Source organism: Paroedura picta, chromosome 6 (assembly GCF_049243985.1).
Source record: "Paroedura picta isolate Pp20150507F chromosome 6, Ppicta_v3.0, whole genome shotgun sequence".
In the NCBI taxonomy this organism is placed as follows: domain Eukaryota; kingdom Metazoa; phylum Chordata; class Lepidosauria; order Squamata; family Gekkonidae; genus Paroedura; species Paroedura picta.
The window spans coordinates 4,399,687-4,420,834 of NC_135374.1; the positions used below are offsets into that span (position 1 = coordinate 4,399,687).

General features: G+C 54.6%; 1 protein-coding gene across 4 annotated transcripts in view; it reads left to right on the forward strand.

Moving 5' to 3' along the window:
* The window catches only part of GDPD5 (glycerophosphodiester phosphodiesterase domain containing 5), a 119,212-nt gene that overhangs the window by 67,678 nt on the left and 30,386 nt on the right, over window positions 1-21,148 (forward strand). For all 4 annotated transcript variants that reach the window (XM_077341237.1, XM_077341236.1, XM_077341239.1 and 1 more), the window contains exons 3-7: window positions 8,427-8,530; window positions 16,329-16,422; window positions 17,337-17,396; window positions 18,151-18,249; window positions 20,601-20,694. In XM_077341237.1, the coding sequence (XP_077197352.1) occupies window positions 8,427-8,530; window positions 16,329-16,422; window positions 17,337-17,396; window positions 18,151-18,249; window positions 20,601-20,694 (451 nt within the window). The remainder of the gene's footprint in view (window positions 1-8,426; window positions 8,531-16,328; window positions 16,423-17,336; window positions 17,397-18,150; window positions 18,250-20,600; window positions 20,695-21,148) is intronic.

Here is a 21,148-nt window from a genome sequence, read left to right on the forward strand (position 1 = left end):
TGTAGTCTTCCCCAAAGCGCTGTCCAGTAACAGCTGCTTTCAAAATATTTTCCTCAGTGGCAAAGACATCCTAAGAGGTCTAATTCAGGGGTAGTCAACCTGTGGTCCTCCAGATGTTCACGGACTACAATTCCCATGAGCCTCTGCCAGCCAACGCTGGCAGGGGCTCATGGGGATTGTAGTCCGTGGACATCTGGAGGACCACAGGTTGACTACCCCTGGCTCTGGAGTAAATTTCAAACAGTGGACGCAAACTTCTCAAAGGTGGGACCAAGGAAAATTACGTACAAACCTCGAGTTGTAATATTTTTCAAAATTCTGTTCCCCAAATATTTAGGCTTTTCCCGTCATCGCTCACTTCATTGAGTTGGATCACGTGATTTTGCCTTCCAGGGATAGATCCGGCTTTGCGCGCTCTGGTATTTCGTTTATTTTTATTTATTTAATTTATAATTTGATTTCCAGATCGCCGCGCCCAGCGAACTGGCTCACGGCGGTTTACAGCATACATATGAAATATATTGTCCATAAAATCTCTCTACAGTAAAATCCCCAAATCTTGTCCCAATAAAATAAATGTAACAATAGAATAATATTGGAGGTAAATGGTAATGATTGGGGAAGGCACTGGCAAACTACCCCGTATTGAGTCTGCCATGAAAACGCTGGAGGGCGTCACCCCAAGGGTCAGACATGACCTGGTGCTTGCACAGGGGATACCTTTACCTTTACCTTTTTAACAACAGAATGCAATATGACACAATAAAACAAGATGGCGGGGCAAGTGAAAGACCTCCCCAGCTTCCGTCGATTTGGTGGGCTGGAGGGGCGACAGGTATGGATCACAGCAGGGTAGTTCGGTAGGTCTAGAACCGGAGAGGGGGGGGGAGTTTGAAATTCCCCAGTACTCATCGTGCCCAGCTTCAACCAAACGTCTGGTGGAAGAGCTCTGTTGTACAAGCCCGGCGGAACCTCAAGAGTTCCGACAGGGCCCGCAGCTCTTCCGGGAACTCAGGTAGGGGCCAGGACCGAAATGGTTTCCAAGGGCCCCGGGAACATCAGTTTGTGACTTCTGCTGTCCATGGAACCCGCAGAAGCCGCCTAGAGCAGGGGTAGTCAACCTGTGGTCCTCCAGATGTCCATGGACTACAATTCCCATGAGCCCCTGCCAGCATTGCTGGCAGGGGCTCATGGGAATTGTAGTCCATGGACATCTGGAGGACCACAGGTTGTGACTACCCCTGGCCTAGAGCACCAGGGTTCCAATGAATCGACTCTCCTCCCATCCGAATTTCTTCCCCGTCCCCCTGTCCCAGCCATCAGCGGCTATTAGAAATGGGACAGATCCGGCTAATCTGCCCTCGGTAGCCTGCCTGCTGTCCTTGCTTTCCCACTCGCCGTTCAAGCTGATCGTCGCCGAGCGACCCAGAGCAATTGGACGTTTAATTTCCCTACCGCAGCCGCCGCCCTGGTCCCTTTGTGATCCGAGAACAAAGAATTCTCGAGCGCGTTCGATCGCTTCCTCGTCCTTTGCCACGGGGACACGTGAGCTTGGAAACTGACGGCTGGATTTTATCCCGATGCCTTTTCCGTCTCAAAGCAAGTTGTGAAACTGTGCCTGTTACATAAGCGGCAGAAACCAAATTAGCAAATCTATTAAAATTCTGCAGCCCCGGAGACTCATTTAAAAAATAAGAAAGGCAGCTCTCCAAGACGGCCTGGTCTTTCCTCAGCCTCTTCCGGCTGGCCGAGCTTCGGCTGTGGTCTCCGGGCATGGAAATCGACCCTCGGGGTGCTGCCAGGGGAAACCTGCCCGAGGTCTGGCGGTCCCCAAACCGTTCGGGAGTCCTTCAGGTAGTAAAGTGGAATACAAACAACTACTCTTCTTCTTTGGTGGAACAAAATCGGAAGGATCTCGTTCCCACAACTCCCTCCCGCCAACTTTCTGGCTGCAGCGTTCTGTCCCAGTTGTCGATACCGCACAGTCTTCATGGGCCGCACCACCTAGAACACGTTACAGTAGTCTAATCTATTACGTGGATCGTGTTCAGTGATTTTTGGAGTGTTGTTTTGGACCTGGGCACAGCTGACAATAGCTTCTTACTGTAAACTGTGCCCAGGTTTGCTTTAGACTCTTGCTCGTTTGACATTCCTCTAACGCAGGGGTGGTCAACCTGTGGTCCTCCAGATGTTCATGGACTACAATTCCCATGAGCCCCTGCCAGCGAATGCTGGCAGGGGCTCTTGGGAATTGTAGTCCATGAACATCTGGAGGACCACAGGTTGACCACCCCTGCTCTAACGGAGCTGCCCAAACCTTCCCCTGTGCCTGTGCAGAAGCCTCAAATTGTACAAGGAGAATGATTCATGCAGCCAAAGGGGAGGAGGAGGGCGAGTTCATGTTGGGTTATGATGCCTGTTTGCGCCTCGAGATTTGCATTTGTGGTGTCGGAGCAGATTACCCAAATGATGGTGATGAATACCCCAGGCCGGGAGGAGGGGGGGGGAATTCATTTTAAGGGTAAGGTTTAAAGGCTTGGATGCATTAAATGAAGGAAATGGAGTTGTCGCCCGTTCCTCCTGTTGTGCACAATCTATGGACATATTTCCATTCTCGATGTTTGAATTTTACGTCTCACACAGTCCTTGAATTTCCTGGCCCTTTGAAGGTGAAGAATTGGTTTTTATGCCCCACTTTTCTCTACCCGGAGGAGGCTCAAAGCGGCTTCCAGTCGCCTTCCCTTTCCTCTCCCCACAACAGACACCCTGCGAGGTCGGTGGAGCTGAGAGAGCTCTGGCAGGACTGCTCTGTGAGAACAGCACTATCAGGGCTGTGATGAGCCCAAGGTCACCCAGCTGGCTGCATGTGGAGGAGGAGCGGGGAATCAAACCCGGTTCGCCATTTTAGAGTCCTCCACTCTTAACCACCACACCAGAACTGTGGTCTCCCTTCCACTTCCAAACCTGGTCTTTCTATGCGCATGAGATGTTGCGGGAGGGGGGGGGGAAAGAAGGACAAACTTTTGGACCTTTCGGTAACTGGTTGGTAACAGGTTTTGTGTGTCATTTCGGACACTTAGTAGTTTGCTGCTGACGGATTTTATTCACCTTTCCGTCGGAAGCCGCTTGTGTCCAGTTTGCAAAGCACGGCCAAGCCACTCTTGAAGAAATCGGGTTTCTTCTGTTTTCACCGCCTCTGCGTTTCTGGGTCGCTGTAGCATGCAGTCAAAAACGCCTGTGGCCCTCCTGACAGCAGCATGTCTTTTCCCCGCTGATTCTTGCCGTGAAATAGTCCTCGATTTTTGGGGGGGAAACATTATAAGTCGAGCACTATAGCGCTAGACCAGTACCGCACTCCTCATTTTAATCCCTCTCCGTTTGAACAGCTAGATTTGAGTAAGGGGGAACTGAGAGTCCAACAAGACTTTCAAAACTTTGACACTCGAAAGTTTATTCCCCAAAACTCTCATTGGTCTCCAAGGCCCGAAGGCCGGCGTGGCCAAACGGTAGCTCTCCAGATGTCCGTGGACTACAATTACCATGAGCCCCTGCCAGCTGGCAGGGGCTCATGGTAATTGTAGTCCACGGACATCTGGAGAGACACCGTTTGGCCAGCTCTGCCCTAATGGGTTTGAGTCCAGCTTTTCTGCTGCAGGGCAGACACAGATGGCCGCGGTCTCAAAACGAACCGTCCGTGCTCCAGCTTGAAAGGAAGGACCGTTCCAGTCCTTCTGAGCCCTGGAGTTGCAGGAGGGGAGGTTGGAAGGTAGATGGATTGAAATGCCAGGAAGGTCAGGCGATCGATGGCGGAAAATTAAACTGCCTTTTGTGTTGCAGCCCACATGTGGGTGAGCACATGACAGCGAGAAACAGGCTCGTAAACTTGGAAAGAGTGCAGCCTCTGACTGCAGACCTTTGCAATAAATCTTCCAACCTCCCCTTAGGCAAAATCTCCAGGCGTTTTCCCAATACAGAGCTGGCAACCCCGTGAAAGGCAAGAGACACAGAAACATAGAGCTGGAAAGGTCATCTAGTCCAGCCCCTTGCTTGAAGCAGGAAATTCACAACCACTTCCCCCCCCCCACCCCCAGGCACACTCCACTCCCCCACTGACTACCTGCTCTATGCCCAGAAGAAGGCAAAATCCCTCCAGGATCCCTGGGACAATCTGGCCGGGATGAAAGTTCATCCTTAAAAATCATAGAATAATAAGAGTTTGAAGGGACCTCATGGGTCATCTAGTCCAACCCCCTGCACTATGCCACTCTTAAGAGAGGCCATGTTGGATCAGGCCTGTGGCCCATCAAGTCTATCATTCTGTGTCTCACAGGGGCCATCAGGAGCTCCATCAGGGGGGGCCAGGACTCCAGAAGCCCTCCCTCTGTGCCCCCCCCCCCAAGAAGACAGCGCACCACTGCCTGAGACAGAAGAACATAGCTAATCCATGTTGGATCAGGCAAACGGCCCACGCAGTCCAACACTCTGTGTCATGCAGTGGCCAAAACCCAGAGGCTATCAAGAGGACCACCAGCAGGGCCAGAACTCTAGAAGCCCTCCCAATGTGCCCCCCGCCCAAGCACCAAACAGAGTCTCCCATCTGTGCATGGATGGACCTCTGCTCCAAATGTACCTCTTGAAGACGGCGGTGCTTGTAGCCTCCGCCACTTCCTGCAGCAGCAAATCCCGTGCGACCCCCAGGTGGCAATCGGCTTGACCCTGGGGCATGGAAGAAAGAGCCAGGAGAGCCAAGCACCGGCACAGCCCTTCCTGCCCTCCGGCTCACCGTCCATCCTTCCTACGCCCTCTCCCTCTCTGCTCTTAGTCCTCTGGTTGGAGGGAGCCAGAATTTGCTTGCCTCCTACAGGCCTGAAGCACCCCCTAAGCTCCCTAAGTCTGCTTTGAGGGGAGTGAGGATTCTCTGACAGTCCAGCTTGCTCTCTTGCCTGACTGCCGGATTGCAAACCATCTGGGATCCCACTTCTCCGTCCCGCAGGCCTTATCGAAAGGGGCGGCCGAACAATCCCCGTAAACAAAGGAAACCGGGACGGGGCAGGGGACTCTGCCGCTTCCAGGATCAGGCGACTCGGGACTGCACCTCGCCGGCAAATTTTATGAAGCCATAAAGCCGTCACTGGGCTATCAGCCGGAGATGTACGGTTCCCGGATAGCAAATTGCACGGCATAAATCCTCAGCTCGGCCCTGTAATATCTACACCCCCGAGGCACATAGATCAGGCCTTGCATTAGCTGCGTCGGCTTTTTCTAACGCCCCCCCCCCTTCCTGCCGTTGCTTCCCAGAGATGGAGACATCCAATTTTGTTATTCCTTTGGTTCTTGGTCTAAAATACTGATGGGATGGGCAGGTATTTGTCTTCGCTTCTGAGCCGTCAGCCCACAAGCGGTTCCATCTTGCGGGAAGATGGATGAGACGGTGCGCATCGTCCCCACCCCCACCGCGTGGAAAGTTAAACGGGGATGCTTGTGCAGAGATGCGAAATACTCCCGGCGTCTCCTGAGAACCCCTTCCTTGCTCTGTCCTCTTTTGGGGATGTGGCTCACAGCTCTTTCTCTTCAAGGGTGTTAGATCAAGAGTCCTTGGTGCAACCTGGTGCCTTACCTGGGTAGGCCAGGTGAGCCCATCCCATCAGAGATCAGAAGCGAACAGGACTCACCCTGTCTATCATTGAATCATAGAATCATAGAGTTGGAAGGGGCCACGCAGGCCATCTAGTCCAACCCCCTGCTCAACGCAGGATCAGCCCTAAGCATCCTAAAGCATCCATTGGGATGGGAGACTTCCAAGGATTCAGGCGGGAGCTCCTGCAAGGAACACAGGGGGCCATGATGTGGAGGCAGGCAATAAACCACCTTGCCGGACAGCCCTGAGATCTCCTGGCTACAGACACAAATGCCATACAATAAATAAGTAATAAATCACGGGTAACGTTGCTCTGAAATTGTGTGGCTGTTTGGAGAGGTTCTGTGGCTCAGTGGCTCAGAGTGTCTGTTGGGCAGGCAGAAGGTCCCAGATTCAATCCCTGCCGTTTCTAAAGGTCCAGGTAGTGGTGATGTGAAAGACTTTGGAGAGGCATGTAGCAGGGGCATGGCTCAGTGGCGGAGCCTCTGCTTGGCACACAGAAAGTCCCAGGTTCAGTCCCCGGCATCTCCAGTTAAAAGGACCAGGCAGGAGGGGATGGGAAGGACTTCCTCCTGGGACCCTGGAGAGCCACTGAAAAGGACTGGTAGCTCAGTTGGTAGGGCATCTTCTCAGCATGCAAAAGGTTCCAGGTTCAATCCCGGGCATCTCCAGCTCAAAGGACCAGGCAGGATGGGAGGGGGAAGATTTCTGCCTGAGACTGTGGAGAGCCATGGGGAGGGGTCATGGCTCAGTGGCAGAGCCTCTGCTTGGCAGGCAGAAGGTCCCAGGTTCAATCCCCAGCAGCATCTCCAGTTAAAAGGACTGGGCAGTAGTGATGAAGGTCCCTGGTTCAATCCCTGGCATCTCCAGTTAAAAGGACTGGGCAGTAGTGATGCGAGGGACCTTCACCACTCAGTGGAAGAGCCTCAGCTTGGCACTCAGAAGGTCCCAGGTTCAATCCCCGGCATCTCTAGTTAAAAGGAGTAGACAGTACCAACCTTCCAGTGGTCTGACTCGTATAAGGCAGCTTCATGTGTGTTCAGGGAGGGTCCATGGCTCAGGGCTTCTGCTTGGCACTCAGAAGGTCACAGGTTCAATCCCCGGCATGTTAAGAGTGACCAGGCAGGAGGGGATGGGGAAGACCTCCGCCCGAGACCCTGGAAAGCGGGTACCGGACAGAGTAGACAGTACTGACCGTGACAGACTGAGGGTCGGATTCAGGCTAAGGCAGCTTGATTTGGACTTGGTCCCGTCCCCTGCCCCCAGGATCTCACCTCGTGGTCCGTAAAGGGCTCCCATCCTGACTTCCCCTGCGGGCCAGCGCTTGTCATCTTTGGGGCCGCTGTCAGAACGGCTCTCGTCCCCCCTTCCCCTCTCCTGCAGCTCCTCTCCGGAGTCACCTTGCAGCCCTGACCGTCCGCTCCTTTTCGGCTGACGTGGAAGCGCCTGGCACATTTTGTTTCCTCCGTGCCATAATTACGGCCTCGGTGTTTATTCAGCTAAATCCTTTGTCAGGCACTTAAACGCTGCCGTCTCGGTTTGTGTTTGTTCCTCGCCAAGCGTCATTCCGTGGGAGAGCTCGGTTCTCGCCGTGGCCGTAATCGGTGTTTGGAATATGCCGGAATATCACACAATGCTCCTCTGGACCAAACAGCTTCCCTGCATGTAGAAACCTAGAATGTCAAGGAGAAGGGCAGGCTCGGGTTCTTGTTTTCCACGTAGATGGGATTTGGCAATATGCAGAGTTCAGTGATGTGAATTCCAGGCAGTTCAGCCGATGGAACTCATTTTTGGGTGGCACAAGGCCAGTCACCTCTGCTCAGGTTAACCTACCTCACAGGGCTGTTGTGCATCAGGGCAGAATTCAGGGGAACCACACATACTTCTCTGGAGGAAAGGTGCAATGAGCTGTAGAGGAGGTTGAGGGGGACAGGATGGCTCTCTTGAAGTCTTTGAAAGGCTGTCCCTTGGAGGAGGGCAGAGAGCGGTTATGTTTGGCAGCAGACAAGAGGACTTTGCAATCATGGAATGGACCAGAACCAATGGGATGAAATTAATGCAAAAGAAATTCCATCTAAACCTCCGGAAGAAGTTCCTGACATCTAGAGCGGTTTCTCAGTGGAACAGGCTTCCTCGGGAGGGTTCTCCATCTTTGGAGATTTTTAAGCAGAGGCTGGAGAGCTATCTGACAGAGAGGCTGATTCTGTGAAGGCTCAAGGGGGTGGCAGGTGACAGTGGAGGAGTGAGAGGGTTGTGAGTGTCCTGCCTAGTGCAGGGGGTTGGACTAGATGACCCAGGAGGTCCCTTCCAACTCTAGGATTCTATGGGTTGTATGTACAGGTAGAAAGGTACCTGGTGGATTTTAGGAGGGATTTTTTTGTCAGCATGGCTAGTCCAACAGTGGAACGGACTGCCTAGGGAGGTGGTGAGCTCCCCCTCTTTGTCAGCCTTCCAGCAGCGGCAGGACAAACACTTCTCATAGTTGCTCTAGGCCAGGGGTACGCAAAACTATGGTTCTCCAGATGCCCATGAACTACAGTTACCATGATTCTCTTCTCTGGGCCGACCCTGCATTGAGCAGGGGGTTGGACTAGATGGCCTCTAGGTGACCCTCCCGCCTCAATGATGCTACGGTTCCATACTGCTCTAGATGGTAGGTGCGAGCCCCCTCCCCCATTCAGAAATCCTGCACCACCTCCCGGAATGACACCTCTGCTATCTCACCTTGATCTTTGGAAAAGGGAAAAAAAACCCTAACAACGTTTCCCCTCCCCTCTTGTCTCCGCAGTGGGAGCGCCTCTGGTTCTTAATCCTCACCTTCACCTTCCTCCTGACTCTCGTGTGGTTTTATTTCTGGTGGGAAGTGCACAATGACTACGATGAAATCAACTGGTGAGTAGCAGGAGAAGGGGTGTGAACGGCGGGGCTTCCCACCCCGTGGGGGAGATCCGGGTTCTGTCTTGGGCTTTTCCGCCTCTGACCGTTTCCGCATTGGGAGGCATCCCTTGTTTTCGCCTCGCTTTGGATACCCCTTGGAGGCTGCGAGTCGACTCCAGCCTTTCCGCGTTTGGACTTTCCTCCCCTCATTCCCCAGGATGGAAGTCGTTTGTTGGTGGGGGTGGGGAATCACTTGAGCATGAAATTGGGGGTCCCTGTGGGTGGGCAGGTAGCTGTGAGTTCCTGCATTGTGCAGGGGGTTGGACTAGATGACCCTGGAGGTCCCTTCCGACTCTATGTTTCTGTGATTCCGTGACATCGATTTCTGCACTCCCGTCATGCTTTGCTCCCTTCCCCCTTTCCGAAAATGTGGTTTTTTGCATCCCCTCCTGCCTGGTCCTTTTAACTGGGGATGCCAGGGATTGAACTGGAGACCTTCGGGATTCCAAGCAAAAGTTTAACCTCTGAGCCACTGTCCGCATATGTTCTGTTGGTGCGCTTCCTAAAGGTTGCTTCAGAAACGCCACGTCCATCCGGCTGTTCCCTTCTGTGCTTGGATTCTGATGGAGAGGGTTGCGGGTGCCGTGGCTTCCCTCCCCAAACTGGTGCATCCGAAGTTGCCAAAGGGCCAGTGAGCTTGCAGGCAGAGTGCCCTCGTAGGCCGCTGTGTGAGAGGCAGATGCTGCAACCGATTAAGGAGGCAAACTGTCTTTCCCTGGCAGAGGCTGACAGGAGGCAGGCCCTGTTCCCCAGGCCGACTCTCCGGGGAACAGATTTGGCACAAGGGAGGCCTTTGGGGAGAGAAGTTCATTGGCTGTCAGCTCGCCTGATGTTTGATTCGATCAGTGCTTGCCAGCTGCCCTGCATGGAGGAAAGGAGAACTGTATTTGCTGGGCCAAAACTTCCAGGCCTCAATGGAACCTCAGAAGAGCCCAGCTGGGTCAGGCCAGGGAGGGTCCCTCCAGTCCAGCCTCCCGTCTCACCCAGGGGCCAGCCAGTTCCCCTGCAGGGCCAGCCACAGGGCAGAGAGGCCGAGGCCTTCCCCTGAGAAGACCCTCAGAAGAGCCCTGCTGGGTCAGGCCAGGGAGGGTCCCTCCAGTCCAGCCTCCCGTCTCACCCAGGGGCCAGCCAGTTCCTCTGCAGGGCCAGCCACAGGGCAGAGAGGCCGAGGCCTTCCCCTGAGAAGACCCTCAGAAGAGCCCTGCTGAGTCAGACCAGGGAGGGTCCCTCTAGTCCAACCTCCCGTCTCACCCAGGGGCCAGCCAGTTCCTCTGCAGGGCTAGCCACAGGGCAGAGAGGCCGAGGCCTTCCCCTGAGAAGACCCTCAGAAGAGCCCTGCTGGGTCAGGCCAGGGAGGGTCCCTCCAGTCCAGCCTCCCGTCTCACCCAGGGGCCAGTCAGTTCCACTGCAGGGCCAGCCACAGGGCAGAGAGGCCGAGGCCTTCCCCTGAGAAGACCCTCAGAAGAGCCCTGCTGGGTCAGGCCAGGGAGGGTCCCTCCAGTCCAGCCTCCCGTCTCACCCAGGGGCCAGCCAGTTCCTCTGCAGGGCCAGCCACATGACAGAGAGGCCGAGGCCTTCCCCTGAGAAGACCCTCAGAAGAGCCCTGCTGGGTCAGGCCAGGGAGGGTCCCTCCAGTCCAGCCTCCCGTCTCACCCAGGGGCCAGCCAGTTCCTCTGCAGGGCCAGCCACAGGGCAGAGAGGCCGAGGCCTTCCCCTGAGAAGACCCTCAGAAGAGCCCTGCTGGGTCAGGCCAGGGAGGGTCCCTCCAGTCCAGCCTCCCGTCTCACCCAGGGGCCAGCCAGTTCCTCTGCAGGGCCAGCCACAGGGCAGAGAGGCCGAGGCCTTCCCCTGAGAAGACCCTCAGAAGAGCCCTGCTGGGTCAGGCCAGGGAGGGTCCCTCCAGTCCAGCCTCCCGTCTCACCCAGGGGCCAGCCAGTTCCTCTGCAGGGCCAGCCACAGGGCAGGGAGGCCGAGGCCTTCCCCTGAGAAGACCCTCAGAAGAGCCCTGCTGGGTCAGGCCAGGGAGGGTCCCTCCAGTCCAGCCTCCCGTCTCACCCAGGGGCCAGCCAGTTCCTCTGCAGGGCCAGCCACAGGGCAGAGAGGCCGAGGCCTTCCCCTGAGAAGACCCTCAGAAGAGCCCTGCTGAGTCAGACCAGGGAGGGTCCCTCTAGTCCAACCTCCCGTCTCACCCAGGGGCCAGCCAGTTCCTCTGCAGGGCTAGCCACAGGGCAGAGAGGCCGAGGCCTTCCCCTGAGAAGACCCTCAGAAGAGCCCTGCTGGGTCAGGCCAGGGAGGGTCCCTCCAGTCCAGCCTCCCATCCCACCCAGGGGCCAGCCAGTTCCTCTGCAGGGCCAGCCACAGGGCAGAGAGGCCGAGGCCTTCCCCTGAGAAGACCCTCAGAAGAGCCCTGCTGGGTCAGGCCAGGGAGGGTCCCTCCAGTCCAGCCTCCCGTCTCACCCAGGGGCCAGCCAGTTCCTCTGCAGGGCCAGCCACAGGGCAGAGCGATAATGCAGGGGAAACCAAGCTAATTTCAGGAACAGGCTGGCTTTTTAAATCACTTTCCTCTCTTCTCAGGTCTATTGGACCTGGAAAAATTCAGGATTTCCAAAAAAATCCTGGATCTGAATCCCATATCTGTGTTCAGACCTTGGATTTCTCGGAATTATGGAACTATTTCAGGTCCAATAGACCCAAACCAGAGCACACCTCTACGGCCCACCCGTGCAAGTCCCTCTGCTCTTAGGGCTACAGACCCCCGGGGTTTGCCAAGCATTCGTGGCTTCATGGCAAAAAGCGTTCTGACCCCAAATAAGAATCCCAGCCACGTGCGCATACGTTCCCAAGAGAGCCCAGGGAGAGAACAGAAGCATTAGCAAGCAAATTTCAAGACCCTCAGCGCTGCAAACAGAGCCCTCCCTCCCCGCTGGGGGCTGGAAAGGTGACATTTGCATTTAAATAGACTCCTATGCTTCCTATTACACCCTACTAAAGCAGAGGTTGATTAAGCAGGGAAAGCTGCTGGGTCGTGCGGCCGTGTAGGGACCAAATCAAACGACAAGAGGGGGAACGTGAAAAGCAGAGACTAGAAATGTAACGGCAAGATCAATTCTGGAAGGAGAACAGCCAAAGCCACGAAACGGGGAAGCCGACGGAATGGGACAATGGAACGGGGCAGAGGACGGCATGCTGAGGCCCTAGCAGGGAGGTCACCGGGTGGCCAAGATGGAGGAGGTTGCAACTCTGCCAATGTAAACTTGTGTGTGAGGAAGAGGGCTTGCACTCGAAAGCTCACGCCTTGAATAAATCTTTGTCGGTCTTAAAGGTGCCACTGGACTCCGTTTTTGTGGAATATAAACTTTTGCAAGAGGCAGGGTGATGTAGTGGTGAAGAGCGGCAGACTCGGATCTGGAGAATCAGGTTTGATTCCCCACTCCTCTTTCACACGAAGCCTGCTGGGTGGCTGTGGGCCAGTCCCAGTTCTCTCAGAGCTTTTCTCACAGAGCAGTTTTCTTAGAGCTCTCTCAGCCCCACCTGCCTCACAAGCTGCCTGTGGTGGTGTGGAGGGGAAGGGGAAGGGGAAGGCTTGCCCTTTGCTCACCTGTGCCTGGGCCTGGTGTTAGACCAGGCCTGGATGGACATCTATCCCCTTTCCTTTTTCCACCTGTGGTGCTATGACCCTACCAGTGGCGATTTTACTACCACCAAGTTGAACCATAAGGAAGCATAAAAGAATTGAGGCTTTTGAACTCTGGTGCTGGAGAAGACTCTTGCGAGTCCCTTGGACTGCAAGGCGAACAAACCGGTCAGTCCTAGAGGAGATCAGCCCTGACTGCTCCTTAGAAGGCCAGATCCTGAAGATGAAACTCAAATACTTTGGCCACCTCATGAGAAGGAAGGATTCCCTGGAGAAGAGCCTAATGCTGGGAGCGATCGAGGGCAAAAGAAGAAGGGGACGACAAAGAATGAGGTGGCTGGATGGAGTCACTGAAGCAGTCGGTGCAAACTTAAATGGACTCCGGGGAATGGTAGAGGACAGGAAGGCCTGGAGGATCATTGTCCATGGGGTCGCGATGGGTCGGACACAACTTCACAACTAACAACAACACCGCCAGCTTAATTGTTTGTTTATTTGTTAAATGCTAACTTTATTGTCATTTTAACTGTTGTTATAGAGGTTTTGTAAGGGTATGATTTTATCAGGATTTTTATGTTAGGAATGTTGAAATGCTATGGGATGCTTTTATATGATTGGGGAGAACAATAACTCAATGCTTACGGATGGCCCAGTGGGTGGGTGAGCCTGCAATGGGGGTCGGAGGAGGGAGGCTGAGGGGGGCAGTGGGGAAGTGGTGGTTCAGGTCGACCTCAACCAAATGCGTGGCGGAAGAGCTCCCTTTTGCAGGCCCTGCGGAACTGTTTGGGTTCCCTCAGGGCCCTGATCTCCTCTGGGAGCTCGTTCCACCAGGTGGGGGCCAGGATGGAGAAAGCTCTGGCCCTGGTCGAGATCAAGCGGGCTTCCCTGGGGCCAGGGATCACCAGGAGGTTGGAATTGCTAGAGCGTAAGGCTCTTTGGGGGGTGTGAGCAGAAAGGCACTCTGTCAGGTACATTGGGCCCAGACAGCATATGGCCTCAAAGGTGATCACCAAAACTTTAAGCCCGATCCAGAATTCAATTACCAACCAGAACAGACTTGCAACTCCAGGGCAGGAGATTTCAAGCACGGTTCCCAGGTCGGCGGGGTATCTGCAAAAAGCATCATGAAAAATTTAACCGTGCAGAGATGGACTGGCTCTCATTTGGGACCGTAGGGAGGGCCGATGCCTGACACAGGAGCTAACCAAAGAAGGGGGAGCAGGTACCCTTAGGCCCATTTCTTGCCAACTCCTGCGACGGGGGACAAAGGACAGCACGGTCCACTCTAGCAAAATCCAGAGAAGCAGAAAAGCAGGATCTTGAAATGGGAGGCTGAGCAAGGCTGTCTATTTCTGCTCCCAACGAGCTCCTTGAGCGGGTCCTTCACCTCCCCATGCGAGCGTTATCAGCCAACACACCTGCGATGGGCTTAAACACCCAGGCTGAGGCGGAAATGGCATTTCCTGCCTCTCCCGGGCGGAGCTTTGCAGTAATTACGGCCTTCTGCTGCGCTGTCGTTTCCTCCACGGTGATTTTGAGAGAGAGTTTTGTGCTATTTGTGCTATTTTTAACGCCGTGCTGCCTCGGCACTCAACTGACTGGGGATCTCTAGGACGGAGGCCTCTGGGTCAGGGGCTGCCTTCTAGCCTGGCTCAGCCGTACTAAGGAGAGCCGAAGACAGGGGGGAGAGAGGGTCTGGATGAAGCACAAAATAAATGGCATAAAACCAGACGTTGCACCATAAGGGCGAGCCGCCACATGACTAAGCCATGACCCAGCAGGGCTCTTCTGAGGTCCTTATCAGGGGAAGGCCTCGGCCTCTCTGCCCTGTTGCTGGCCCTGCAGAGGAACTGGCTGGCCCCTGGGTGAGACGGGAGGCTGGACTGGAGGGACCCTCCCTGGCCTGACCCTGCAGGGCTCTTCTGAGGGTCTTCTCAGGGGAAGGCCTCGGCCTCCCTGCCCTGTGGCTGGCCCTGCAGAGGAACTGGCTGGCCCCTGGGTGAGACGGGAGGCTGGACTGGAGGGACCCTCCCTGGCCTGACCCAGCAGGGCTCTTCTGAGGGTCTTCTCAGGGGAAGGCCTCGGCCTCTCTGCCCTGCGGCTGGCCCTGCAGAGGAACTGGCTGGCCCCTGGATGAGACGGGAGGCTGGACTGGAGGGACCCTCCCTGGCCTGACCCAGCAGGGCTCTTCTGAGGGTCTTCTCAGGGGAAGGCCTCGGCCTCTCTGCCCTGTGGCTGGCCCTGCAGAGGAACTGGCTTGCCCCTGGGTGAGACGGGAGGCAGGACTGGAGGGACCCTCCCTGGCCTGACCCAGCAGGGCTCTTCTGAGGTCCTCATCAGGGGAAGGCCTCGGCCTCTCTGCCCTGTTGCTGGCCCTGCAGAGGAACTGGCCGGCCCCTAGGTGAGACGGGAGTCTGGACTGGAGGGACCCTCCCTGGCCTGACCCAGCAGGGCTCTTCTGAGGGTCTTCTCAGGGGAAGGCCTCGGCCTCTCTGCCCTGTGGCTGGCCCTGCAGAGGAACTGGCTGGCCCCTGGGTGAGACGGGAGGCTGGACTGGAGGGACCCTCCCTGGCCTGACCCAGCAGGGCTCTTCTGAGGTCCTTATCAGGGGAAGGCCTCGGCCTCTCTGCCCTGTGGCTGGCCCTGCAGAGGAACTGGCTGGCCCCTGGGTGAGGGGGGAGGCTGGACTGGAGGGACCCTCCTTGGTCTGACCCAGCAGGGCTCTTCTGAGGGTCTCATCAGGGGAAGGCCTCGGCCTCTCTGCCCTGTGGCTGGCCCTGCAGGGGAACTGGCTGGCCCCTGGGTGAGACGGAGGCTGGACTGGAGGGACCCTCAGGGGTCCTCAGAGGGACCCTCAGGGGTCCTCAGAGGCTGGACTGGAGGGACCCTCCCTGGCCTGACCCAGCAGGGCTCTTCTGAGGGTCTTCTCAGGGGAAGGCCTCGGCCTCCCTGACCTGTGGCTGGCCCTGCAGAGGAACTGGCTGGCCCCTGGGTGAGACGGGAGGCTGGACTGGAGGGACCCTCCCTGGCCTGACCCAGCAGGGCTCTTCTGAGGGTCAGTTTGGTGTTGTGGCTAGGAGTGCGGACTTCTATTCTGGCATGCCGGGTTTGATTGTGCACTCCCCCACATGCAACCTGCTGGTTGACCTTGGGCTCACCACAGCACTGAGAAAACCTCTCTGAACGAGCAGTAATCTCAGGGCTCTCTCAGTCCCACCTCCCTCACAGGGTGTCTGATGTGGGGAGAGGAAAGGGAAGGCGAATGGAAGCCACTTGGAGACTCCTTCGGGTAGAGAAAAGTGGCATATAAGAACCAACTCTTCTTCTTCTTCTGATCCAGCAGGGCTGGATTTTTTAGCGAATTAGTCCATCGTGAGATCACGCCACCAACAAAGAGAAAACCTTTGTGGAAGAATTCTAGCCGAGTGCATTTTTTCCCCTCATTTGTTTGCAATTCTTGCTAGCGAGATCTGTTTTTCTTTGAGTAGCTTTGGGCTGAGCTTGTTGTGTCCAACCATTGAGGTTTGGCCCCGGCCCCCTTTGGGAATGGAAAACTTGACTTTCCTTAGAGACGGGCGGGGCTTGGCATTCACCAGGGACATCTGGGAATTTCTACATAAGGGAAAGCTATTGAGGACATTGCCAATGTGTACCACTTACTCCAAATTTCCTCCCCACCCTGTGTCTTGGATTAGTATCCTACTCCTGTGTTGCTCTTCTTCCTTATGGAAAGGAGGCCTCTCTGTCCACTTATGCCTCGTGGTCTAGCACAGGGGTAGTCAACCTGTGGCCCTCCAGATGTCCATGGACTACAATTCCCATGAGCCCCTGCCAGCATTTGCTGGCAGGGGCTCATGGGAATTGTAGTCCATAGACATCTGGAGGACCACAGGTTGACTACCCCTGTGCTAGAATTGTAGTCCATGAACATCTGGAGGTCCACAGGTTGACTACCCCTGTGCTAGAATTGTAGTCCATGGACATCTGGAGGTCCACAGGTTGACTACCCCTGTGCTAGAATTGTAGTCCATGGACATCTGGAGGACCACAGGTTGACTACCCCTGCTGTTCAAATGCCGGCATCTAATTCTCTGCCTTCCTGTCCTTTTATCTTTCTAGGTTTTTATATAATAGAATGGGATATTGGAGCGACTGGTCCATTCCGATACTGGTTACGACGGCTGCCGGTTTCACGTACATCACGGCCTTGTTGGTAGGTTGAGCAGGAAAAGACAACGTTTCTCATCCTCACCCCCCAATTCTGTGCCTGATACTGGAGAATCGTCTGCTCTCCGTTCTCCTGACACGTGACAGTCTTTCTCGTTGGGCTGTCGAGAGGTTTTTTAAGCCGGGAACTGGTTTTCAACAAGGGCCGCGATCTGATTTCAGCAAGCGGAAAGAGGGAAGGTCAGGTACAGGGTCTCTTTTCTGTTTGCTGCAACGTGACGTAAACCCAAGACAAGGGCCTCTGTCTCAGACAGTTGCGGCTCTGGCAAATTCTTACCCTTTGGCATGTGGCTCTTTAATTCCCCCCTTGACCCCTCCCCAGTCTGAACAGCAACAAAAGCTCTGCCAGTGTCTTCTTCCTAGTGCTGCTTGTTGGAGGATTTGTGCAGGATTTCTGCTGCTGTTTGCACTGGAGGAAAGTAGACTCAAGAGCCCTTTGGCTTCATCTCCAGAGCCCTTTGGCCATGTCTCCGGAGCCCTTGGCCTTTTCTCCAGAGCCCTTCTGCCATGTCTCAAGAGCTCTTTTGCTGTGAGTCAAGACCCCTTTGGCCATGTCTCTATCCACAGGGGTCCAGGCATCCACCATGTGAAAATGCAGTAGGGTATTTTGGGTTCAGAGCTATACCAGGGGCCAGAGAGGTTGCTTGTGGAGCTTGACTGGATTCCCAGTTACCGTTTGCGAATGTATGAAAACTGGATCGGGTCACTTCTGCACCAGCAGAAAAGAAACCTGGGAAGAGAAATCAAAGAGAAAGGGGAGAGAGTTTTGTAAGGGAATAAGAGGAATCATTGGCTATTGTCTAGTGCATATAAGAACCAACTCTTCTTCTTCTTCATCTTCTGTGGCTAATTCGACTTCCCAGCCTCTGATGTCTTCTTTGTTTGTCCGTTTCTTTCTAGATTTTAGCACTGTGTCACATAGCAGTTGGGCAGCAGTTGAACCTACACTGGATCCACAAGGTTAGTTCCCCCTCGTTGATAAGTGAATCTCTGAGCATTCACAGAGATCAGTGGGGTTAAGTGGCTAGAGTGGGGAAAGCGTGGAGTCGAGCCCTCTGCCTGGCTGTGAAGTCCCCCGTGGCCTTAAGCTAATTGGCTTCATCTGTCATCCGAATTGGCCTCACAGGTAACGCTGCCAGGTCTGTTAGATTAGCCCACAGGGGGTGGAGGGAGGGGGAACTTATTGGGAGTGGGGAGGAGGAGGAGGGAAGAAGCTTGGAAAAAACGTGATGTTTCCGCATCTTCCCGCAAGTGACGTCCGGGGCGACACTCTGGTTTGGGGGCAGAATTCTATGGTAGAATCCCAGAGGTACCCACAAGCTCGAAAACATTGGGGACCTCTGCGTTAAAACACTCCACGTGGTTTCTGGTTCCCCTGGTGAAAAGCAAAGAAGAGCTGGATTGTGTGTGTGTGTGTGTGTTTTTTGGTACCCGTCTTTTTAATACCGGAAGGAGTCTCAAAGTGGCTTCCAATCACCTACGGTGCATTCTGCCCTGAGCTTCTTGGAGGGTTATAAAGAGATGGCTGAAAGAGTCCATATGGCTTCAATACATTATTCCCGCCCCCCCTTTGGTCCTGAGTTCTAATTCAGCCAAAAAACTTAATTCTCAATGCTGTCTTGAATGCTTCGCCTCTTACAGGACGGGGATGTTTTTGTGTGTTTTTTTAAGAAACATGACACAAAACCTCCCCCACCCCCTCCTCTCATTGCAGATTGGGTTGGTGACGACCTTTATAGCCACGGTGATCACCATGTGTTCAGTGGCCCAGCTCTGGGATGACGAATGGGACATGGTCATAATATCGTTACAAGTAAGTGGCCCCGCGTGGGGCGGCTGGGAGGGGAGGAAAAGAGCTGCATCTCGAAAAATCACACATGCTTGGGGGATTCATGGAGGGAGGGAGGTTGGGCACTCAGATGAGAGAGTTTCCGGAAGCCTGCTTTTGGAACTTGGGTGTGTTCCCCGTATTTTCTATTTTATGTCTGCCCTATTTTATACCTACCTCCAAGCCCTCACGCGGATAGCCACGCCTCGCCCGCTCTCAGCCGACCTCAGAAGCTAAGCAGAGTCAGCCTTAGGGCTGATCCTGCGTTGAGCAGGGGGTTGGACTAGATGGCCTCTATGGCCCCTTCCAACTCTAGGATTCTAGGATTCTATGGTATTTGGCTGGGCGACTGCAAAAGGAATGCCGGTGTCCTGATCCAGGGGCAGGCAGTGGCAAAACCACCTTTGAACTTCTCTTGACTCGGAAACCATACAGCAGCAGTGGCCAAACTGGGGCTCTCCAGACATCCGTGGGCTAAAATAATTCTAGTCCGTGGACCGTTGGGAGAGCCCCAGTTTGGCCGCCCCTGCCCTACAGGGTCACCGGAAGTCAGAATGGATTTGACGACAAAAACAATAATGAAATAAATTATCCATCGAAAGAATGCTGGATTGAGGGGGAATCCTGTCTTTGAGGCCCAACTTCTCTCCTCCTCTCTTTGCCCACAAAAGTGACATTTGGGGGGTGGTTCAGGGTTTTCTTGTGGAGGGGGGATAGCTGAAGGCCACACACCTCTGGGTCCCACGCGTGGGTCGCTCCAGTGAGCCAGTTGGCCTGACCCGGCAGGGCAGATCTTACGCAACAGTCTTTGTGTTGCACGATGAAGTTTTCTTTCGAAAGGCATCGCGCCCTTCATATCCCGAAGCCGGGGTTGCCATGGCGATGTTCCGGGCCTCTCTTTGTCTTCGTGGGTTGCTTTCCTGGCGTGAACGGTGCCTACCTGAACGCTTGTCTTGGATAATTTGCTTGCATCCTTGTAAGTGTTGTAGCTGCAGTTTAGATTGGGGGGGGGGGGAGCGCCAACAAATCTCTTCCACTGAATTAACGGCCTCAACGCCTAGAGAGGGAGGCAGGGGGTAGCTGGGAGGGAATTCTCGGGGGTTTGTGTTTCCACCTTATTGATTAGCGTTCCCCCCCAAATTTCGGAGGATTCAGACCCGAAGTAGATTGCCCGCAGATGAGCTGGCCTGCCGCATCTCTGTATGATTCTCCGCCAGTTTTGTGTAGTGGTTAGGAGTGTGGACTTCTAATCTGGCATGCCAGGTTCGATTCTGCGCTCCCCCACATGCAGCCAGCTGGGTGACCTTGGGCTCGTCATGGCACTGATAAAACTGTTCTGACTGAGCAGGAATATCAGGGCTCTCTCAGCCTCAACCAACTCACAGGGTGTGCGTTGTGGAGAGAGGAATGGGAAGGCGACTGTAAGCCGCTTTGAGCCTCCTTTGGGTAGGGAAAAGTGGCATATAAGAACCAACTCTTCTTCTTCTTCAGTAATCTCAGGGCTCTCTCGGCCTCCCCTCCCTCACAGGGTGTCTGTTGTGGGGAGAGGAAAGGGAAGGAGATTGAAAGCCGCTTTGAGACTCCTTCGGGTAGAGAAAAGCGGCATATAAGAACCAACTCTTCTTCTTCTTCAGTAATCTCAGGGCTCTCTCAGCCTCACCCACCTCACAGGGTGTCTGTTGTGGAGAGAGGAATGGGAAGGCGACTGTAAGCCGCTTTGAGCCTCCTTCGGGTAGAGAAAAGGGGCATATAAGAACCAACTCTTCTTCTTTTTGGCCCTTATTCGTTTTATAGTTCTTGACTGATTTCTGCCATGCTTTCATAGAATCATGGAATCCTACAGTCGCAAGGGGCCATCCAGGCCATCTAGTCCCACCCCCTGCTCAACCCAGGATCAGCCTGAAGCATACCGGACAAGGATCTGTCCAGCCGCTGCTTGAAGAGGGCCAGATAGGGGGAGCTCCCCACCTCCTTAGGCAGCCCATCCCACAACTGAACTAGACTCCTAGAATCCTAGAGTGGGAAGGGGCCATGAAGGCCATCTAGTCCCACCCCCTGCTCAGTGCAGGATCAGCCTCAAGCATCCAGGAGAAGGATCTGTCCAGCCGCTGCTTGAAGAGGGCCAGATAGGGGGAGCTCCCCACCTCCTTAGGCAGCCCCTTCCACGGCTGAACTAGACTCCTAGAATCCTAGAGTGGGAAGGGGCCATGCAGGCCATCTAGTCCCACCCCCTGCTCAGTGCAGGATCCACCTTGGTGTACCTTTCACAGCCATGCCACATGCACCAAAATGCATTTCTCTTGCGAGCGTTTTACCAAAGGCTCTCTTCCCCCTAGGCAACAGCCCCCTTCCTGCACATCGGAGCCCTGGTTGCCGTCACCGCTCTGTCGTGGCTGATCTCCGGGGAGGTCGCGAGAGCAGAACGCGCCGGTGAGTCGTGGTTTCCCTCGCTTGCCTTTCCTCGTTTCTTTTCGCCTTTGGGTGCTGGCCTTGCGTAGCTGCTCACCGTGTCTGAATGCAGGGCACTGCCGAGCAGCAAACAACACGTGACCTTCTGCTGGAGGAAAGATTGCAAATGCAGAGCCCTTACTGGCGTAACAGGAACGAAGAGCAAAACAAGGATTTGTATTTGTATTTTATTCGCAAGGAGGAAAAGGGTCTTCTGCTTCATCCCTGTAATACAGTGGTTCTCAACCTTCCTAATGCCGCGACCCTTTAATCCAGTTCCTCCTGTTGGGGGGACCCCCAACCATAAAATGATGCAAGGGTTCTTTCACAGACATTAAACCGAAACTGACCCATGGCGTGAAGATCCCTTGTTCACGATGGTATACAAATTGCTTTTTTCCAATTGGGTTTCTCAGTTCAGTCCCACCCTGCCAAT